Source organism: Penicillium waksmanii, assembly GCF_028829765.1.
Source record: "Penicillium waksmanii strain IBT 27052 chromosome Unknown utg000004l:1.0-5674109.0:1.0-5678898.0, whole genome shotgun sequence".
NCBI lineage: Eukaryota > Fungi > Ascomycota > Eurotiomycetes > Eurotiales > Aspergillaceae > Penicillium > Penicillium waksmanii.
In genome coordinates, this window is record NW_026643251.1 from 1,164,818 (window position 1) to 1,188,112 (window position 23,295).

General features: G+C 45.7%; 4 protein-coding genes across 4 annotated transcripts; 3 read left to right on the forward strand and 1 right to left on the reverse strand.

Annotated features, from left to right (window-relative positions):
* Window positions 1–82: 82 nt before the first annotated feature.
* On the forward strand, window positions 83–1,816 carry N7481_003301 (serine/threonine-protein kinase RIO1; the record flags this gene model as incomplete). Its single annotated transcript, XM_057262520.1, has 1 exon — window positions 83–1,816. The coding sequence occupies one exon, from the start codon at window positions 83–85 to the stop codon at window positions 1,814–1,816; it is 1,734 nt and encodes a 577-aa protein (XP_057124181.1).
* Window positions 1,817–7,506: 5,690 nt separating this feature from the next.
* N7481_003302 (NADP-dependent oxidoreductase) lies at window positions 7,507–8,460 on the forward strand (the record flags this gene model as incomplete). The annotated part of the gene is made up of 1 exon (XM_057262521.1): window positions 7,507–8,460. One exon carries the CDS (start codon window positions 7,507–7,509, stop codon window positions 8,458–8,460), a length of 954 nt encoding a protein of 317 aa, XP_057124182.1.
* Window positions 8,461–13,467: 5,007 nt separating this feature from the next.
* Window positions 13,468–14,311, reverse strand: N7481_003303 (glutathione S-transferase family protein; the record flags this gene model as incomplete). Its single annotated transcript, XM_057262522.1, has 3 exons — window positions 13,468–14,075; window positions 14,126–14,234; window positions 14,288–14,311. 3 exons carry the CDS (start codon window positions 14,309–14,311, stop codon window positions 13,468–13,470), a joined length of 741 nt encoding a protein of 246 aa, XP_057124183.1.
* Window positions 14,312–21,889: 7,578 nt separating this feature from the next.
* N7481_003304 (glutathione S-transferase family protein) lies at window positions 21,890–22,827 on the forward strand (the record flags this gene model as incomplete). The annotated part of the gene is made up of 5 exons (XM_057262523.1): window positions 21,890–21,985; window positions 22,065–22,289; window positions 22,353–22,410; window positions 22,468–22,635; window positions 22,715–22,827. 5 exons carry the CDS (start codon window positions 21,890–21,892, stop codon window positions 22,825–22,827), a joined length of 660 nt encoding a protein of 219 aa, XP_057124184.1.
* Between the last annotated feature and the right edge of the window lie 468 nt (window positions 22,828–23,295).

Consider the following 23,295-nt stretch of genomic DNA (forward strand, 5'->3'; position numbering starts at 1 on the left):
GTGAAACTGCAGTTGGGCCTCCACCAAGGTTCCCTGTCGACTTTTCGCTCTTTGCCCCTCACATTCGTTCTCTCGCGCAAAGATGAGTGAGTCCGAGACGCCTATCCAGGCCCCTGGCCTGGCCGATGGCCTTACACCATCCCACACCTACCTTCCTAACCAGGGTTATGTCAATGCCGACGACGGCACAACTGCTGCCGCGGGGCAGGAATCCACCGAAGTGCCCGAGGAGGGGCAGGAGGGAGAAGACGAAGATGAGGAGTATTATGACGATATTTTCGAGGAGGAGTTGGACACCGAGGACATCAATTCGGCAGACCCATCCGACCTGACCAAAGCCTACAACCGTCAGCGCAAGATCAACGACCTCGCTGCCGATTCCAACATTCCCAAATGGACATACCCCAAGACCAACACCCAAAAGCCCAGCATCAACACACACGCCTCCGTCGATGACCAAGTCAAGTCGCTGACTCGCCATGCCGCCAAGATCAAGCTCGATACTCAACAATCCGGTCTCCAAGGCAAGGGTGACCGTGGAGGAGATCGCGCGGACCGCGCTACATCGGAACAAGTCCTGGACCCCCGCACCCGCATGCTGTTGCTGCAGATGATCAACCGAGGAATTGTCTCCGAAATTCACGGCTGTCTGTCAACCGGAAAGGAAGCCAATGTCTACCACGCCATGTCCGTCTCAGAAGACGAGGCCGCCGCGCCAATCCACCGCGCCATCAAGGTCTACAAGACAAGCATTCTGGTCTTCAAGGACCGCGATAAGTACGTGACTGGTGAATTCCGCTTCCGCCAAGGATACAGTAAGAGCAATAACCGCGCCATGGTCAAACTGTGGGCCGAGAAGGAAATGCGTAACTTGCGCCGAATCTACGCCACCGGCATCCCCTGCCCGGAGCCCCTTTACCTCCGCCTCCACGTCCTCGCCATGGGCTTCATTGGTAGCTCGAAGGGTATCCCCGCGCCCCGTCTTAAGGATGTTGAGTTTAGTCGCGAGGAGGCCGAGGAACGCTATCGTTCCCTCTATATCGAATTGCTCGGCTACATGCGCGTCATGTACCAGACCTGCCGTCTTGTTCACGCCGATCTGAGCGAGTACAATATGCTCTATCACAAGAAGCGCCTATACATCATTGATGTCAGTCAGAGTGTTGAGCACGATCACCCTCGCAGTCTGGAATTCCTCCGCATGGATATCAAGAACGTGAGCGATTTCTTCAAGCGCAAGGGCGTAGATACTCTCCCCGAGCGTGCTCTTTTCCAATTCATCGTTTCCCCTGAAGGTCCTAGAGACTTCACTTCTGAGAATAACGAGATGACCGAGACGATTGAGAAATTGCTCTCTGCTCGTGAAGAAGGTGATGCCGAGCAGCACGAATCAGAGGATGTTGATACCGCCGTTTTCCGTCAACAATATATCCCCCAGAATCTGGAGCAGGTTTACGATGTTGAGCGTGATGCTGAGAAGGTGCGCGATGGTATGGGTGGCGACCTTGTTTACGGAGACCTTCTCGCTGCCGGCAAGACCAAGAGCAAATCTACCCCCGGCGAAGACAAGGCTGCCGACTCAGAGTCCGACGTTAGCGGCGGTGTCTCTGTCTCCGGCTCCGATGATGAAAGCGATGATGAGGAAAATGATCCCTTCGCGCCTAAGCAGCCCCGTGGCAAGAAGCACGAGGATAAGGATGTTAAGCGTGAACATAAGCAAAAAGTCAAGGAAGAGAAGCGCGAAGCACGAACGAAGAAAATGCCCAAGCACATGAAGAAGAAATTGGTCTCTACCTCTTCGCGTAAGAAGAAATGAGTCATTCTTTCTCAGGTGGGAATTGTTTTTTCTTTCTATTTTTCACCGTGCATGGTTTTGGTTTGGCATGATTTTATGATTAGATGCATATATGGGATGGAGCATTTGGATATAACTCAGACTATATTTGATACCTCGATATAGACTCGATAGGATTTATGCTAGTTCATGAAGGCTACTTTTGAAAATATTTTAATTTGATGTTGAGCTTTATACTCTTGTTGCAGAAGTTTATTACCTGGATACCGGATTTCCCCTGCAAGGTGTTTTCCTTTCCTTTCCGTTTTAGCGCTCAGTAAGCGCTGCTTTTGCTTACTGAGTAGATCTGAACACATCTCTGAGCGTGCTGAGCAGATCAGTGATCATTACATAATTACCCTGAGCAGCTCTCTAATTAGTACTCTAATCTGACAAGGCCGTCGTCAGCCATCTGGTCCGCCTGCTCCACCACAAGCATCTGGGCTATCTTGACAAGGTCCGAAAGATAGCTAGTATAACCGTATGGCTCCCAAAATGTCCGATGTTCCACATCCTTGCCAAGAACAGCAAGGAAGCCAACAATGGTACTCTCAAGCAGTTCTCCTTTGAGCGGGTGATTAAGCAATGTAATCGAGAATGCGAGACAAGCTCCACGCTTTAGTTACTTGCCACGTACGGCCAGTACTCGATGTAGGGATATTGGCCACAGGATCAATTCATGCAAAAATCGCTATATTTAGCTGAGTTAATTGGTGCTAGTTGAGATCACCGATGAGGATATTTCTAATGGGAGTATGTGTTCCGCACGGGTCGGGTGTTCCGGTCGGCCAGGAATTACTTAATACATAGATTGACCGGGCCAGACCATTGAATACGCGATTCACCGACCTACATCTTACTTACCAGCTGCTTCACTACCAAGAACATCCCAATAGAAGTTACTCACTGCCTCACTGTCATACATGTTTCTATCGTCTTTCCTTTGTCGACTCTAATTAAGTCTCCCGATAAGCACCAATGCTGACTACACGCCATGAGGAGAAATAGGTCTAATGGGTTTATAGTAGGTCAAAGCAGTTCATACACAATAGCGGCGAAGATTTAGAAGCCAAAGATAAACTAGATGCCCTTCCTACCGACAACCACTGTGTATGAGAATCTCCAGATTTGACCTTGATTGGAGAGCGCCTCTTCAGCCTTCTGCCGTATGACAATTTCTTGCAGAGGGAAGCTTTGTGGCGTAAATTCCCTTACCGTTTCCAACGCCTTTGGCAGCATGCCCATCTCGGCTTCCTTGAGAACACATGTTCCCTCCTCCACAGAGATTGATTGATGGCTGTCAGAGTAGCTATCCGATCGTATTACATCTCTTGCTCCTTTACCTCTCAACGCTGTTTCCACAAGATCTGGGAGGCTGCCAAAACAAATACATGTCAGTCGAGATATGTGTCTGACCCGGATCATAGGATTAAATCCCAAAATTTCGGAGCGACAAAACAGGAGAGCCGCTTACGTCGATGAAAGGCCATGGTACTTCATATGACCAGTTATAATTTCATCCATCATGTCAAGTTCGGTGTTCGAAGGTATGGATCTCACTTCATTCCAGTTTACATCGCCCCACTGAATATGCCCACCCGGCTCTTTCCTTTCAGTCTCAGCGAAATAAACTGTCAAAGCTGATAGGGTAATTGACGCACTTAATAGCTCCAGGACGTTAGATATAACAGTATCCACATTCACAGCTTTGAGTGCTTGTACCACCAGTCGAATATTGATCAAGTCAAACTGCGCATGGTATTCTGGTGGAAAGCGTCTGGTCATGTCGTGGACTTTAAAATCAAGAGAGCAACTCTGTGGCAGGGACGTAGGGGTTGGAAATTGTGAATCTGATAAATCGAATCCGACGTAATGGCCTTCGCAACTAAATTCTGTGGCTACATCGACCAGCCAGATGCTATATGGGATATGATGGTTGTCAGCTGTTGAATACAGGGCCAAATATGGAAATAGAAATATCATTATTTTCCCTACCCAGTTCCTGTTGCCACGTCTGCAACCTTCCTTATGTGCTGTTTTGGAATCGAAGGGTGTATCAAGCCGTCGGCTAGACGGGTAAAAACCCGATGTTGTTGATCCAGTCTGTGTGAAACACACCACGTTGGCTTATCTTTTTCAGGTATATTTGCAGTAACGGAAATGGAAGACGCATACCTCTGAGTTTCTTGCTTTCCACGGGGCAAAGCATATACTTCATCTCGAAGCTCCTCAACACCGCGTGATGTCATCTTGGTTGGGAAGGTTTCGATATATGGGTTTATAAGCGTCGTCGATCGAGTATCGGAGATTTGCCTAGTATTCTTCTAGGGAAGATAAAATGCCAGAGGGAAATCTGAGCAAGAGAACACGAAACACATGTCTCGAAGATCAATGGCCATTTGTAGAGAAGGATTCCTGAGGAGAGGTCTCGGCTCCCTCGGACGGATTGCTTTCCCCAAAGTCTATTTGTAAGGGTTGAGAAAGGTGCCCAGAGGGCGGATTTGAAACAGTTCCCGGTATGACAAATGAAGGACGATTATTACTGAGTCTATGTTGACATACTACGCTTATGCGAGACTATGATTCTCATGACTAAAATTTCTCAAGCAATCCAGCACTGACTGTGATGTTTCGGTTTCTGGGAGCCAGTGGTTGGGATGAGGAAAGTTCTCCTAGCAACTCTTGACGCTTTCTTCAGTTCTAGTATTCAATTCCTACTCCTCCCGCCCCGGGGCCGTTTACCCACTGAAGTAGAATCGAGCACGGCCTTGACCGATCCGAGTGCCTGATTCTCTCAGTGAGCCTGCCATGAATATCATGATCTGATGGTAAACATGTCATTCCGTGTTTCTTACCTAAACCTCTGCACCACCGAACCATGTTATGCTGGTTAATCATAAGTGATACTTTTTATCTAGGTCCCTGAACGTCGAGGCCAGTGGCCTCAGGAGAATATGTTTGGCCGTGTATCTCACCCGAGGAGCATTATATCTGTGGGATTAGATCGCTTTGAATTCTATGGGCTAATGCGCCTTCCTCGCCTCGAATTCAGGCACTATGGGAAGGTGCTATGTGTTGTGCTGTATTAAAACCATTCCGTGTGGCTTGAACCCAAGAGGTATCACTAACACACGAGATATGATTTTTATAAGAAGTCCCAGGGCGTAGCAGCAATACATACTATCTTAGTGGTGCTATTGAGGAGCATGCCACATTACTATGTCGGAATTGGCGACCTGGTAGGTCCCGCCACCTATTTGTGCCAGCCTTCCAACCCGAGCAGGAAATTGACTAAAAATGGGGGTTGCACCGACATGTGTGGTAACCCAGGGCCGTTTATATCCTTTTGACCTTTGCCACCCCCAGTCGCGAACTCTTTGCCATCCGCAAATAGGATGGAAAATAGTGTAATAGTACTCTTCCCGCAGCAAACCTTATTCAATAAACCCAAGCCCATGCTACGAGCAACTAAACAGCGTCACACGACGTACTCCGGTACAGTTTCCTTGACGGCCCTGGGCCATATGCAAGGAGTTCTCAGACACAGCTAACTTATATTTTTATCTACTCTTTTTGCAGGTTATGGACAACATTTCAAAAGGGGATATATGTGCCAATAACGGCGCTAAGTCGTGAGCCCTTATTAAAGTCACCAAGTGACTTGTCTTTCGTACTTGCTAGAGTATATTTCTAAGCAGGTAGCTGAACCGGAGAAACCTAGTCAATATCGTTTTATTCATTCTATACAGGAAGAATGCAAAACTAGAATAGGGAGTAGCAAAAGCCGTCATATATCATAAACTAAGCTTCATAAGAGACATTCTACCTTGACATACCTTGACAATACTGGGTACAGCGAGATACATATGAGGGCCCGTCAAGTGGGATTATTTGCTGAATAAGTACCCAACCATGACCGGTTAGCGAGTATTTGTACGTCGCCGGTAGCGGTGGGGACGTGCGAAGCTTTGCAGCGGGCAACGGTGCCACTCTCCTGCTGAATCTCAATAGTCTTTTGGCACGACGAAACAGGCCCTACTGTACACGATATCAAAGCACTCACATGTCCAGTTGCATCGTAGATGCCATCCAGGCGCTTGAGTATCGCAGGTGTTTTGAACTTGCAGTGTCGATCCTCATGCCCTCGGGAGTATCATATCTGTAATGGATTCCAATATCCATCATCTCGGGAATGAACGAAAGTTCCAAGTCATCCTCGGGACACAGCTCATATTCCAGTCAGCGACGAGTTTTGTTGTTACTGCTACATCCGAGAAGCGGGACTCTGTTGCCCTTCACTTGACCATCACTTGACCAATATTAACGCAGGTAACACCGCATCGGCCGCTTTCGACGATCAGGGTCTTCCCGCCGTACCAGTCAGCGCTGCACGGCGATCGCTGCCACTACCACTGATATCGCGTCGAGGAGTAGTGATATTGCTGAATATCAACGGGCCTCATTGTGCACCAATACTAGGTCTCTTTTTTCAATTGAAGAAAGATAAGAAAGGTGTCCATCGGTCGAGGAATGTCGAAAGTATGGACAGATAGGGGTGGTAAGGGAATCTTTAACGGTGAATGGGTTCCGATTCACGTAGTCGAGCGATGTGAAATTGTCATGTTGGGTCCAGTTGTAGAGGCGACACGAAGCTAAAGTTGAATAGGAAAGAGTAAAGAGGAAGGAAGCAGAAGGGTGCAAATAAGAGGGGAAATATAGGGGAATGAAAAAGCTAAATAAGAATAGTGATGATATCAACCTGTAATACACGTCGTAGATTACACTTAACAGTGTCCAACTTGACAATTCAATGCAATGGCTAGCATGCGATATATCCTCTTGAATTAGTGCTAATTGACGAAAAAGGAACCGTTCGGAGAGCGGTAAATTATTCGGAATGTTACGTTGTCTGACTTCCAGTCGTTCCTAACCACCGCAGCGCAAATTCGACCCGGCGCATGTGTAGGTGCATAATCTGTCCTCTTACAGGCCAGAGACGAATCGACGTTAAGGAGAAGGTTGATGAGTGATCCCAACCGAGATGGTTACAGGGGGTTTCACCGGGCTCATGAGAGCCGGCATCCGTTCGCGCATTCTAGCAGCCTCATCTGACAATGGGCTTGTTATTTTGGGAAACCCCACACAATATGTTGGGTTGACTATTCGTAGCTGATTATTTTCTAGGAAGATTGATCACGTAATAGGTCATGTAATAGACCACGTAATATGATCATGTGTAAAATTATCACGTAATAACTACAGGTCACGTAATATTGGCTCATAGTTGGCGACGGGACTTATTCGGATGGAATGTTAATATTATGAATGAGAGGCTACACATCCATCGCCAAGCAATAGGTTTTGGGTACTATCCGTACATTGGGCCTCGCCCACTTTGGAGGTTGAGCCGGATAATCCGGCTTCTCGACAATGCAATACTCCGCCATGTCACTTTATTTAGCCGGCGTTTCCGTAGCCTATTGAGATTATGCCAAAGAGTTACATATTAAAGACCCCAGGAAGTACGAAACCTCAGGGTATATCTAGCCAAATCGGCTTTGAGTCTAAATTGAAGGCCAGCGGGGACACCATCAACCTCCGGGTCCTCCAATCCAGCAACCTCAAAGAAAAGTTTCCATCCTCGCATCGAAAAACTCTCGCCTCTCTGCGCCATGCAAGCTGTGCGCCATCACCCTCCTGGCGGTACTGAGAAGCTCAAAATCACTCTGGAAGATATACCAGTCATTGCTGAAGATGAAGTCCTCGTCAAAGTACACGCGGCCAGCGTCATCTGGATGGAGCTCTACTGGCCGATCTACCAGAAGGAGGATGGTACATTCAAAACCCCTATTCTCGGAGAGGACTACTCTGGCGTTATAGCGCAAGTCGGATCCGGGGTGCCACATGACAGCGGCCTCGAAGTCGGCCTTGAAGTCATGGCCTTCATGAGCAAAGCCTTTCCTACTAAACGAAGCATCGACGGGGGCATGGCTGGCTATGCGAAGGCCCAATTTTCCCACATGGTTCCAAAGCCCCGAGCTTTAAGCCTCACCGACGCTGCATCGGTGCCACTTTCTGCCCTTACGGCATGGCAGGGATTGATGGTGCACGCGAAGCTCAAAGCTGGACAGACCCTACTGGTCCCTGGAGCGGCAGGCCCGACTTCAATCTGGGCCGTTCAGATTGGCAAGATGCTCGGGGCCCGAGTTATCGGTACAGCATCGACCGAAGAAAGCTTCAAGCTCCTTAAGTCATTCGGAGTGGATCAGGTCTTAAACTACAAGGAAGTCAAGTTAGGCTCTGTTTTGAGGAACGTCGACGTTGTCTTCGACACCGTATGCGGTGACACGTCGAGGGAGGCCTTGAAGACTCTAAACAAAGACGGCACGCTTCTCCACCTCGTGGGTGAACCGCCAGATGACATTGGCAAAGACCCGAGGGTAAACTTCTTTATTGTCGACATGGATGCAGGGCAGTTGACGAATATTGCGGACCTGATTGACGAGGGCAAGCTGAAGCCTGTCATCGACTCGGTATTTGACTTCCACGACGTCGTACAGGCATTCAAGAGGGGTGAGACTGGACACGCTCATGGAAAGATCCTTCTCAAGGGCCCCAAAGTGTGAGATTTTCCCCGTTATTGAGTTCCAGAGCCGGGGATCTAGCAATGTCGCAACACGTTGCTCTGGTGTTGACATATTTAGTGATAACTTACCACTTGCATTCAGTCTGATTGTTTCTGAGATCCAATTCTTATACAAATTGTTTCTAGCTCTGGTCCCTTGTTGAAATCCTCGCGTTTAATTCCTATATAGACGAGTATTTCTCCGTGGAATCTAGCAGCGCTTTGAATCAGCATTTATAATCAATTTGAAGAGAAGACGAGTGTAATAACATCAGATTATGGCTATGCTGTCGACGTGGCTTGCATATAAACGAAGACCGTGGGTGCCAAGTTTTAGATTTAATATCTTGTATTGCATATCAAATTCTCCGGTCGAAGTTAAGATTCGTATAGACCCTAGGTAGGTAGACTCCAAAGCTGTGATTTATCCTTTGTCCTTCTTTCTTCTTCTCTAGTCTTAGAATCGCGTATTCAATGCACTTCATTCTTCGAACTAGGCTTCCATTACACTGTACTAGATCTTACCGGACGCAAGAACAAACAACTTATGGATTGGAGCCCCTGGGTCGTCCCCAAAAGATGGGTACGTAGCTGTTACTTTCTATCAAAAATATATTATGGTTCTAACATCCCACGCTCACTCAAGGCCAGCATTACCTGCAGAAGGCAAGATGAAGAAATTCATGCAACCAAACATTTATTATGGGCGTTACCGCTGTGGGGCAGATGGTGAGGTGGGTGAATTCATGATGTCAGATTATATGACCTTCTCGCCTCCTCGAAATTCTTCGAGCCTTATTCTACATTCAGAATTTTGCTATTCACAAGCGAAAGCTCTAATGAAGAAATCTTCAAATATTTAACTGGACTGTTCCTATTAATATCGATTCTTGTCTCAGAGTTGATCCTGGAATGCTTCTGCAAACTATTTCGATGCGCGTCAATAATTCTAAGGCTTGTTAGTGTCTTCCGAGCAACTTGGGTAGAGTCTTCGCCACGCAAGTTACTGCGAAACTCAATGATGTCACCTGTATCATATACCAGCTTGTCTTCTTTGTCGCGCATCTTCTCTTTTCCCCAAACACTCTCCGCGAAGTCATTACGGATAATCGAAAGCTTTCCTTCAAATTAGGTTGTACTTTTGCCCATGTCAACTATCCCAATGTCAGGAGTATCCGCTTGTATACCTTGTCGCGAACGCAAAAGGCGATGCGACAAGGAAGTACCAACATGTTCAAATTGCACTAGGTATTGATCCTAGAAGCTCGTCCGATAAATGGAAAAGCACTGACGTACATCGGGGGTAGAGCAGGCCGGATTTGCTTCTACAATATTCAGAACAGTTCTTCTCATAGTCTACCTTGTGCAGAGGAAAGGCCTTCGTCACATTTCGAAACTCCCGCATCAGCCCATCTCCATATTTCTAATTCGATGCTTCATTTCCATCACTCTATACTGGACCACATTTCTCTCAATCGTGACTCCTTAAATAGTTTCCTGGCTAATCAAGTCGATCGCTTCGTCGGGAATCACAACGCACAGTTAGAAACTGCGCGGCACTTTTTTCGAACAGTCCATTCTTGGATGCAATTCGTTCACATGCCGAGTTTCATGGGACAACTCCATATCAATCAGACGCGGCCAACTATCGACTCATCTTTTCTAATTTTATGCATGCAACTACTAACCACCGAATGCTCCAAGAATGGATTATCTCCTGAGACATCTCCGCTTTATGTCATAGCAAAGTCCGTAATCCCAGCAATGGAGATACAAGGCAATATTACGCTGCAAAACATCCAGGGTCGCCTGCTTATTTGCCTCTATGAGATTGGGCACATGATCCAGCCAACTTTCTTTATTTCAGTAAGTTCTGTCGCACGCTGCGCGATTGCCATTGGCTGCGACAAAAAGGTTAAGCCCGGCGACGGCGTTGCGAGAAGTTGGTTTAATTTGGAAGAAGAGAGACGCGTCTGGTGGACTATCTATATATTGGATTCGTAAGATGTTTCTAAATTTTCCTACATGTTGGACATGCCTAATTCATATTATAGTTATATTCCAATTCTGACCGGTTTCTGCAATTTTATCACTAATGACCCATCATTGGATGACCTTTTACCTGTAGAAGATGAATTGTGGAATATGAGTGTGCGTGTTCATCATGATACAGAGATCTATACTCAGAGATGACAATACACTAGACGAGTCACATACCCGAGTCTCTTCCGCTGATGACACCAGAGAGTGTGCGAGTAGGGCCCCTAGCTCGAACTGTACAAGCAGCACACTTATTACGACGTACCACAATTCATGTGAAGGGAACACCTCCTAATCCTGCTTTCAATACGAACGAGGCCATTCAGCTTTACCGCGTAATGACCACCCTCTCCGATTTACTCTCTCAGCAGGCTACGGACCAATATTGCATGAACTTCTGTGGTGCCATCAGTATGTGCAACAGGTTTGTAATCTACTTCAATCAAATCCTTCACTTCTGAAGTGGTCTAGTGCTCGCATTCTACTCTTCCAATATCATCAATTCGAAGAGTCTACAGGACATCGAGAACAATGTGATCAGTATTTCGGATCGGCCATCGACTCCTGCGCACCTGTTAACGAGATGGCAAAAAGATTCAATTCAATAGCTACCATGTTTGACCTGAATTCACTGAACTTCCTTCTCCCATACTCTATCTACCAGGCTGCGCTTATTCAAGCAACGGGCTTTTTCCAAGATCCAAAATTGGATAAGATACGGATTGAAGAATTATCGAAAATGCTGTCAATCTTCAGCAAACGGTGGAGAATCGCAGGTACGCTTTCCATAATTATATTCTATTGTGTGTACTCACCATGCGGCACAGAGATTTACCTCGAAAAGTTGACTGATATAACGAACAAATAAAGTGGCCCAGAGATTACTGAGGAGGGACTACACTGGCGAGCTGTTTCCTTGTGTCTAGATCCACGGAATCCTAGTTTAAGGTGATCCGGGCCATTCGATGAGATTTCCAGGAGGGAACAACTCAGGTTCATGTATATGTTTGATCGTCATCAGCGGCACGCCAATAAGAAGGTTCACAAAAAGTAAACAAAAGTTGTTTAGCAGTAACAGTAATGAATGCGAATCACAAGCCCCGACAGCAAGCGGTCACCGCTTGTAGCACCCTTGTTGTAGTTCAGAGATATCTCAAGTTAATTAATCAAAGTACGAAAGGACACTATTTCGCCAGAAATAGTAAAACGAAAAAGCTAATAAACTTATGTACATATTGTAGTGAGGGATTCTGCTCTCAACATCGGAGTCAGGTGATTGGAGCCTTAGTAACAAGACAGCCATTTTGCTGGTGGATAAGTAGTTCGATCGACAGCATTCTACATTCAACCATGCATGTTCCCCCTTATGAATTCTCCTTTCTGCTGAGGCTGCTGCTGCTGAGGTTGCGGTATAGGTGTATCGTACATGAAGGCTCGAATGTCTTACTAGTCGCATCTCGATAGGCCTCGCTTTGTCTACTACTCTCCTGCATTCTGCGAGTGTGGTGGTTTTGTCCTCTTGCAATCGACCCGTCTGCCACGGCAGACTGCCAGCGAGCACTCACGTCTTACAATACATATTTTCAGTATTGAGAACCTATCCGGATAATAGATAATAAGCAAAAACAGCAGTAGTTACTAGAAACCAACCCTTATAGCTGAAAACTCCTTGGAAAAAAGGCTTTTATCTTTTCGACCAAAATCATATAGAACTGATACTAATCATAATGCTTTTTTCGTTCAGCTTGTAGGATCGTGCTAATATAGAAAAACATAATTTATCAGGACTTGAATTGTGAGAATTTATGGGGAGCCTCCGCCGTAAGGAATGTCATCTCTCGCAAAGCTGTCAATTGTGAGCTAGATAGCAAGGAGTTTCGTCTGGAGCTTACTTCGTGATTATCTTCATATCAGCTTTCTAGCGCCCCCCCTTCCCTTCTTTTTGAGATTCCGCCTGGAGCAAACGAGTATCTGCTCAGATGAAGCTTACGATAGTTCACTTTTAAGCATCTCTAACACTCATCGGATTGATATATTTACAAATCCTGCCTTTGGCCCAGATAAGTTAGTTCATTGACAGGTCGAGATTACGGAGAGGACAGTCTTTCCCAGTTAAGGATCTTTGAATCAACAAGTATCAGTTAATCAAAATTGAAAGAATGGTGAAAAAGTTCCTTCCAAAGATACAGTCTTGGGATGATACTCGCACATTGGATAGAATCGTGAGCAAACCATCGTTTGTATTACAAAGGAAGATGGAGTAGTAGAGAGATACATTGTAAAGGAGGTTGGTGCAAGTATTTGACTAAAGAGGCACAAGACGACCTTAATTTGATAGTTCAAAGTAGCAGCATAGAGGACGCGCATTTGGATATTTTATTTTTTGAGAATCAAACGGGAACTTTTGAACGAAATATGGCAAAGCCATTTTCCATTACTCTTCACTGCGATTAAATGTGCTAGCCCCCTCCATTTCATCAATCTAGAAATATGAGTTGCTCTTTCGGCATGTTAAGCTTTAGATATTTCAGATTGTGGTTGACTAACAAAGGGTCTGCTTAGAGTCGGTAAGATTAGAACAGCTTTAGCTGGGTCTTGGCTCCTATGTATACTGTTCCAATCAATGGCCTCCCGAAACTAGTTCAAAGATTGCAATATATGTTGGACAATTTGAAAACACCCGGAGAAGAATTAGAAGACTAGACTACCGTAAACCACTTCCTATCGCGCTCTTAATGGTGTCCGTGTGAGGTGTCCGTGTGACCACAACTCGAACGCAACAAGAGTTGATTCTGTAGGCATCCCAACCCTTTCACCTAGTAAACATGATGGCGTCTAGTGCAGTTCTGGATAATTTTTGTGGAAACTGTCTGTAGCCGATATGTTACTCCACCACGACTTGGTTTTCTCGCCGAACTCGAAATCAGGGACAGACTTTTTGATTAGTTCCTCTAGGGGATGAAATTCATCAATTGCTTTCCCCCCCAGCACCCCACAGTGCATGAGCAAGCCAAGGCACTATATGCATATCTGCGGCCGTGACTTTGTCTCCCGCTGCGTAGGGAAGCACAATCATAGAGTTGAGCTCCTTGAGCCCAGCTGCAAAGTCTTCGTAACCTTTGCGCGAATCGGCAAAGAATTGTTCATGTTCGGGTCCAATTTCGCTGGAGCTGTAGATATGATATAATTTCCCATTTTCTCGCGTGCGTGAGGCATACAAGGGAATTTGTGGGTTTGTTGCACCGTACTTGATGAGTTTCTCTTGTCTGCTTTGAACAAAATCCTTCCAAAAGCTAGCCTTTTTAGCACTTAATTCCTGTGCATCACGTGCCTGCAGGAGAATAAGATTTGTTGAAAGTTTTGTTTGATGGACATGCGCAATCAGTTCTTCAACCTTCGAACGCTGTTTGGGATCCACAGGAAATAACGAAGGGCCTTTCGGATGATTGAAGTCCAGATGTTTCAAGATGTCTGCACTTTCGATAAGAGGCTCGGGAAGAGAGGCTGACGTCAAGGATGGAATAGTGCCATTGTGATTGATTTGGACATAATCAGGAGAGAAATTCTCCCCATTCACTATAAGGTCGTTAAAAGAGAGCCGCACATTTCCCAAAGACTTGACATACCCAAGCCAACCTGCTTGATCTCATATTGGCTAGGCTTATATCCTTTCTCATCGATAGTGAGATGAGCGACATATGCCCACTGAGAAGCATCTGATGTATAAAGGGTGAACTGCACTAGTTAGAGTACGCCTTAGTTGAAATCAGGAGTTCATTCAGCCATACATGGGGAGAAGCAGTGTCAGACATTACGGTGACGTTGACTGGGATGATTCAAAGCAAGAATGAGAGGGTGACTTGCGAGGATTTGCAAAGTTGGTAGGGGTCGGCGTTTAAATACTTGTCCCCATATTCAACCTTTACTCGAAGGGATCATTCGCGAATACGATCCGGTCTTGGTCGGACATCCCTGCTTTGGCGAGGATTACGCTATCATCAACATGTCATTTATTATGGAATATCCCGGTATACTATACAAGCGTAATTCGATGAGTCAAGCCAAACCTTAAATTGGTATTGAGTTCGCTGTACTCGAGCACGAACGTGGCGTTCAAGGATCCGGCGACGCCAAGACGTCCTCCGCGGAGAAACCACGAATGCGAGTTACCCTCATATAGATGCATATGGATCGCGCTCTGGACCCGATGTGAGACAGATTAGTCATATTCCGCCGTGTCTCCGTTGATATTTGCGTTGTCGTTCGGATGAACTGGAAAGTACGGCGTCATCATATGTCGGATCATCTTCGCCGCTTGACCCTATAGGACCAAACTTGGCATTCTTCTCAGCCCGCTGGCATTTTTTATCCACACACCCTTCTCTTCTTTTTCAAGTCACAGGACAACAATACAATTAGAATGGCCGCCGTAGATGTGCAGCAATACGATTACATTGTCCTTGGTGGCGGTAGCGGAGGTAGTGGAAGTGCTCCCCGCGCAGCTAGCTGGTACGGCCCTGATTGTGGAAAGTGGCCGGTCCGGTGGTACCTGTGTTAATGTTAGGTAAGAAATTGGCTGCGGAGTATTGCTCTCTAAATAAAGCTTTAACAGTCAAGTTCGTCACTGGCCAGTGTCGAAGTTGTGTACCTAAGAAGATGACCTGGAACTTTGCGTCTATCCAATGCAATGCATCCTTAAACCTGATCCTTGATTCTTGAAATTTTGCTAAAGCAAATTCCTTTCCCATCAGGTCTCCTCGTTCCAGGCTATCTCCATAAGAAAATCCAACCGAGCAATGCGCCGAACACCATTCCTCCTTAGGCTGATCGGGGTGCTCCACTAATGACAGATCCATTGTCAATCCCCGAGGATCAGAGTTCAGTCGCGAGCTTTGATTCTATCTGTTAGTACGTTGGATGAATCTTGCTGGCATACAAAGATAACATTGTGTTTTTGCTATTCAAACACCACGCGAGTACCCAGTAAGTACTCTTAGTCACATTCAAATACTGCTAGCTGTACAATTTTCAGGGTGCCCTATTGGCACCTCCCCACCGTATATCCCACATCGATTGATGAAAAGTACAAATACCGTACACGCCTGCTTTGAACCTCGCCTCCGAACTCTACGCTCATAGGGAGGCCCGTGTCGACGCCTATAGGTTATGTGCTGAGCCAAAAATGGCTTCGTTAATTGCCTGCTGGTGCCCTATTGAGAGGCCTGAGGGCGTTGCGATGGTGTTGGCCGGGGCGGAGCGGGCAGTGAAGGACATAGCAACATTTGCGGCTACTCTGTGAGTAGGACATACTGCTGGATATTAAACCCAGTCATTCTGGCATGGTCATTCTGACATTGCCTCACCCTCTAATTAGAATACTGAATTAGATGTCTCGGTAAACACTTGGAAGCTGCTCGAGTTCCATATGGCAATTGGTCTGGGAAAAAGCAAACTAGTAATTATCAACTGGACGTTATGTTTCTGTGCATTTCATCTCAGACATCACAGCAATATTATGAAGTGATCGAGTCTGGACATATCATTCCGCTGCTCCAGAATTGTGAAATATGACGGCATATGAAGCATGGCGTGCTGGTCGTTGAATCCGATGTTGGATCTTCATTATATGGTGGTAATGAAAGCTGCTTGTTTTCTTGTTCAAGGCGTTTTACTTCGCTCTCTAGCTCATTTACCCGTACTTCCAAGGTTTCTGTGTACTCATTTTTTCGCTGACGAAATGTCCTTTGACTAGATAAAGCATTAGCTATATCCTATGCTGGCTTATCAAATATTGGAATCCTCACGCTCTCCGATTTTGGGACCTTTTCCTATCCAGGATTGTGGTTGATTTGGTGTGCATCGAAGTAGCAGCGTTTGCTGGGCTTAACTCCGTCTTCACCTCGCTCTTAGCATTGCTAGAAAACCGAGTCGCTTTCTCCACAGAATTATGTGGCGCTATGTTGGGGTCTTTGACAGCGGTGTTACTGTACAAGCAGAACAGTAAGCGAAATCTCCTTTTCAATAGGCTTTAAATGAAACAGAGAGAACCAACATACTCAACTGCACAGTTGCTCAGCATGGCAGCGCTTGAGTTTAGAGTTTTTGAGCTTTGGTTGATGTTGGATAATGTCGCCGCTAAGTAAGTCTGATCTATCAGGGGTTCAGGGAGACTTTTATAGCCCTAGTAGGCATTAAGAAGCTATTATTAATAATAGGTGAGGTTTTCATGCTTACATTCAGGCTATATGGTAGCCAAGGCTCGCCGGTATACGATGGGAGACAATAGAACTGGGGGTCGCTTTGGCTGACTTCCATGATATAAGTAAATACCCCGCATAGATCAATTCAGATGCAACCATAACATGCGCGGGAAATGTACGGATTTATACTATGCCAAATTACAGTGATCCCAGTTCAGGGTCGTGGGCTTAAGGGGATTTGACCCTCTGCGGCTCTATCGGCAAAATGGCCGGGTCTCGAAGCTGCCGTAGTACCCTGTTCCAAATATTGATGAGCGGTAGCGCGGACCGCACATAAAGCCAAAAGCAGTATCCTCTTCCAATTCGCTCCAATGCCCGTCAGACATTTTGTAATCTCAACCTTGTGAGGTTGCAACTCAGTACGGGGCATTCTGATTTGCGAAAGGGGATGCGGAGCGGTTCAGCGGGGTGCGGGGCGCTGGCCGCCGACATGCGCCTCCGCCCATGGCGAACAAGCTACAAATGAAACCACGTCTCGTCTATTTGTGATAGAGGATGGGGAATTGGATCCAGCTAGCCCGATGTAGGCATTGCATCCAAATTCGTCAGCACACCATATACACTCTCTGGGTCAATCATGTGACTTGAATTGAGTTTGTGTGGATAAGCAATAACCATGCTTTGTAGTAGGTGTAAGATGGTTGTATTTTCTAGTAGATCTGTGGATTATGGCCCAGCATTTATTAAGGATATAGATCTAATACTAATATATGAGTACTGCGTATCAGGATGATAGCATAATACCATTAGTATGGGGGATCGAACCCCATGGTAGTTCTGTTGGAGGCGACCAATACAAAAAGCCAGAAATGGGGTATCCCTTGGCACCCACTTCTAGACTAGATTGTGGTACATAATTGAAAGTTCAATTTGAGCGAATCAACGATCCAGCCTTTGGTAGATCATGTGGCCCAGAAGTTAAAAAAAAAACTAGTGACCTCATTCTCCAAGCGGAAATGGACAAATGAAATTGGGAACCCGGCTAGCCGGGTCAGGACCAAACCCTTCCATAACTCGTTGGTAAATCGGAATCAAGAATAAAATCGGGACTGGAACAAATATAGTATTTTTTCACTATTGATGTTTGTCTTCTAAGATCGTTCTTGAACAGTTTGTTCTCAGATATTGAGAAATCAAAGTGTGGCCGACACTGAGTCGGCTTCCCCCAACCTACGCGCGTTCCCTCACACCCACGTACACCCTCCTTCCTCTTTGGAAAAAATTTGCGAGTATCCATGAAATGGGACGGCTGTCTTCTAGCCATAACTCTATGCATCCTTTGACTCATGGATGTGGCTGAGATTGAGTGAAGTAGTGGGTGTGAGGAGACGAAGCCAGGCGGTGAACGCAGACGTGGCTTTCGATTCCCGCCGCTAGTGCCCGCTAGTGCCCGCTAGTGCACGCTCGTTGACCTGTGCATCTGGGACCCATGGGAGTAATAATCGATCCTATCCCATTTGCCAAGAACCCATGGGACTAATTACTAATCCTATCCCATCCCATGGGAGTCTTGGCAGGTCCCATGGGACTCATATAATTCCTGTGCATGGGAATGGGACTCCCATGCACAGGCCTACACACTCATGATCCAGCGGTGCTTACGGTTCTTGTCCACGTGTGGTTGTACATGTGATCCGGCCAGGCCACATGAACGCTGACGACCTAGAATTTGTTAGAGCATTGGGTCTTTACACAATGCGAAACATCATATCCATCCAGCTGGAAGTAGATTCAGGTTTAACCTGCTACGACTTTACTTCTAGATCCCCAGATTTCCATAGAGGCATCGAACGATTGGCGTCAAGAAAATCACTATTACATAGTCAACGAATGGAAATATCGTTAGTGCAACACAGTATCCATAAAGGCCATCTTAGCAGATTAACGGTTGGTATATGTTTGGTCTATGTTACTACCGATGAAGAATGGCGTCGCTGTTACCGCAGTTGAAGTCGCTCTCACATTGAAGGAAATTATTATGATATGAGAATAATGCCCTTTCCAACATTTAATGCAACTACACTACAGACAGCAATTTCTCACTAGCAGGTAAAATACCATTAGCGAATAATTCTTTTTTTGCTATGTCTGCTGCTCCACGCAAACGTAGACGTTGGAATTTGAAGTTAGCGGTGTTTGCCAATAGAATATAAATGTGTCCGTCGGCGTATTTCTCTGATGTCTCCAAGCATTGAAGGAGAGCATTTCCCGCTAATCCTCAACCAAATGTCCATCGCCAACCATATGGAAAATCCCACGCCTCATGTCATCCACGATAAAGAAAAGTAGCATTCGTTCCCCTGATGACCTATTGCGGGTTTCTTCACAGGTTATAGCCGCTTAAGTAAATGGTCGTATTCCTACGTTGAATTCACCAATATAAGTTACATGAAACACATGTGCACATGTGCGCGAACGTGATCCTCATAAGCTTGACAACAGATATTCATTCTCTGCTGGGCCTCATTCTCAGTATTTCACCTGAGTAGACTGTGAGAATAGACTGTACAATGGATCAACTCGTGACCCTAGGGCAAGTCACTAGGAGAACCTGACAATACCTTGGTAGCTGCAGCACCAATTAAAGCTGTATAGCCTCAGATTTCGCCATTTTTCCACATGTGACCTGACAATTGATAATGGCAATGGAAATTCTCACTCGGTATCTGAGAGCTCTTTTATCCCGGGCATCATTCAAGACGAATCGCCAAACAGTACGCTATTTACGGCACCTTACTTTACTACGGAAAAAGCTTCGCAGATTGTACAGCTTCAAGTGCGAGTATCACATATATTGATGAGAGCCCGAGTACTCCACAATATATATTTCCACCGTAAAAGACTGCTAAGATCGGTGTTCGATAGGTTAACGGCTACTGTTCTCGTGTACGCTGTACGATCGCCACTCCCTTTCATTACACAAACTCAGGCTCCTATCAGTCCAGAGGAAGATGTGAGGGAAATTATGAAGAGGTATCACCAAGGTGATATCTATAAACTAAGTTCTCTTATAGACCACTTCAAGTTTTATTCACGGTGGTTCGGCTTGATCGTAACTTCATTCGTCATGTATCCCGATGGTGAAACAATAAACGACTCAACCGAATCTGCACTAAACTCAGCACGTAAAGATCAATATATAAATGAGAATGACCATGCCAATACACATGGCACAATAACTAGGCATATAAAGTAAATTCACCACCACGGACTCCAGTCCGATTCTCGACGTGGACCTTGCGGTTTGTGGTAAAGACGACTTCTAAACGGCAGTTCTGGCCTGTACATGGGCGCGGAAAAGCACAACCTTACGGTAATCCATTTCAAGCAGACACAGAGAATCCAAGATCCCGACAAGCAAAAATAGGTCTAATTCTAATATGGCTCTTCCTTCTGCGATTTTCGTAGTATACAAGAAGGCCTAAATGTGAGAAGTCCTGTGAAGCGAATGAATGGACCAGGCTCACCACAATTATAGCTATGGATAGGCCGATCTGCTAAGACTCCGCATGTTATCATAATGTGTAGATATGATGATAATAAAGTCAGCGCGCTGAACACTTGAGACTCATGAAGACTAATCATCCCTTCTTTATTGCTGTATATCCACTCACGCCATCTAAAATTGTCAGTGATGATGGCCGAGAAAATGTCTTCATCAAGGAAGTTTCGGATACAAATTTTCACATCCTGGTACTAAGATACATTCGGAAAGCCCAATTCGAAAGATGAATGTGCACAAAATACACAAAAAGGAAACAAACAACTCCTACTCATCAATCAAGATCCATCAAATAGTTGACTCCCGAGTCCAACAGCCACCAAGTAGATGTTTCGTGCATCCATCTCAATAGTGGCTTTTCCAGTGGCATAGGCCTCGGTTCTTGACACAGTCTCCACATCATTGTTTCACTGCAAAAAACGATTTCATTTCCCTTCTCCCGGAAACTGATAGCTAGTCGACCATCCAGGAATTCCTTATTTTTCATCCGCATTTCAAATTCCACCGTGTTCCTGCTGCGTTTCCTTACTCGATATATTCCGCAAACAAGATCCCCTTCTTTAAAGTCGAGAGTAGCAATTTGTGATAATTCAAAGCTCTTACGTTCCTCCACTGTACTGCTGGAAGAGCGAAACATAAGAGCCTGTGGGAGAAGCATGGATGTCCTCATATTGCGACGGACTAATTTTGTAAATAGAAGATCGAGCCGCTCAGCATGTGGTAGCACACTCCGGGGCACTGATTTCGAGGACATATTATACTGAACAAAATATCTCCCCGAGTATACAGCCTGTGGAACTGTAGCGATTTTCACTGGCTTTGGACATGATTCTGATGCGCTTCCACAATGGGATCTGTGCTGGATACGCGATGACAGATTTTGGTAGATATTATAGAGATAGGTTGCTGAGAAACCGGTGATTATTGCAGTTGCGATTGCAATTATCCGTATCATCTCGATATTGACCCCCCTCAAGGTATTTGGGTCTGTTGGTGCAGATGATGTTAGAGTTGACTATACGTCATCGAGGTTGATCAGAAGTTATGTACTAAGCCTTTCTCGGCACACCGCGGCAAAGCCGGCTGTCCAGTATGCCCAGCCCAGGGCCATCGGACTATAGCAGACTTGAATGAAAAAGAACAAGAAAAGAAAAGAAACCTTTCCTTCTCGTGGGGCTTGAAAGTGAATTACGTTATTTTTTCCCAGCCAAGGTAAGCTGTGCATTAAGTGATGGTGTCATATGCTTTATCTTTTATCCTGCTGGTTTTAATCTCCTATCATCTCTCCCCTGCTTACAGACCCTTCACAGTCTAACAACACCTCGCAACAACCTAAATTATTACCAATCAACACTACGCTATTGCTTTAGTACTTGGTGCATGATCTATCGTATGAAACCACAGTTGGGTTGTGCCAGGTGGATATACTGATTACAAATCATTATAGGGTAATGGTTTACGTCGCCGCGAAAGTTAGACTCACTTACCTATCTTAGCAACAATTCCGCCAGACGATGATATATATAAGCAAGGGCCTTATCCGTAATCAATCACGATTTATATCTCGCGCCTTTACGTTTGGTACCAACACGTCTAGTTCTACAAAGCGAAGACACCAAACAGTCAGCATGGGAACGAGGACTGACATCACGCTCTACACTGCATCAACCCCAAATGGAATCAAAGTTCCAATCCTACTCGAGGAGCTTGGGCTTGAGTTTAAGGTGCGGGAGAACATTCTTTTACCAGGAATGGTGAAATAAGAAAGTCAATAAGCTTACAACTGTATTGCCCTTCCGGTAGTTACAACCTATCCGGATAATGGACAATGAGCAGAAACAGCCGTGGTTCCTAGAAATCAACCCCAATGGCCGAATCCCCGCCATAACGGATACGTGGACCGACGGAGAGCGAATTCGGATCTTTGAAAGCGGAGCCATACTTGAGTACATCATTGACCGCTACGACAAAGACTACAAAACATCTTATCCAAAGGACTCCCGTGAGCATTGGGAGGTAAAGAGCTGGGTTCGTTAATTGACCACCTAGAACCATATTCCCGAACTTGAAATGACTGACTTTGCAATTTAGCTGATGTGGCAGATGGGCGGCTTAGGTCCCATGCAAGGACAGCTAGAGCATTTTCAGAGTTTGTTGCTCAGAGACTGGATATTTGGCACATGCAATACTGACTAGATACTTACAGAATACGCGCCGGAAAAAGTCGAGTACAGTATCAATCGCTACAGCAACGAGACCCGTCGCCTTTATGGCACCTTGGAAAACCACCTAGCGAAGTCTTCTCACGGGCTCCTCGTCGGTGACCGCGTCACCATTGCTGACATAGCTTGCTGGGGCTGGATTTCATCCCATGGTAAGGCGTTCCCGTCTTCCATTACCTCTACTAGATCTATCGGCTCAGCTAATCATGCTATTACAATCGCGCCTACCAGCGGACGGCGTCTTTCTCTCTGATTTTCCCCACCTGGAGAGATGGATGGACAAGCTGTCGAAAAGGCCAGGGTTCGACAAGGGTCGTCACGTGATGGATCGCGCCAATGTCTGAGGAAAATCTCGAACAAGGAAACTTGCAGTATACATGGTAGCTTCATGGGACAGGATAGGGAGGGTCGAGAGAAGAGATCGCAACCGAGGTTTCTGGACGAAATGGAAAACGAAATCATGTATTATTTCCTTCACACTTCGCATGCGCAAATGCAGTCTGTAAAGCGATTATGGGAGCTATTCCTCACCTCAAAGCATCCACTGAGAGCTTGTAGGCCGTGTTCGCGGCGCCGGGTTGAAGACAACGTAAACTACTTACCCATTTCAAGGTTTTTTGCAGGTTTGATTATGGGTACTATAGAAACTGAATGTACGTACAAATCCTCAAGTTCTCTGTCGAGAAGAATTCATACAATCCTCCTTCGGCTTACACTACTTATTCCATAGAGCAAACATGTCGAGCTATAGGATTCCAATGGTGGTATTGTTTCCTCATCTTACAAGTGTGAACCATGTCTATACCATTTCT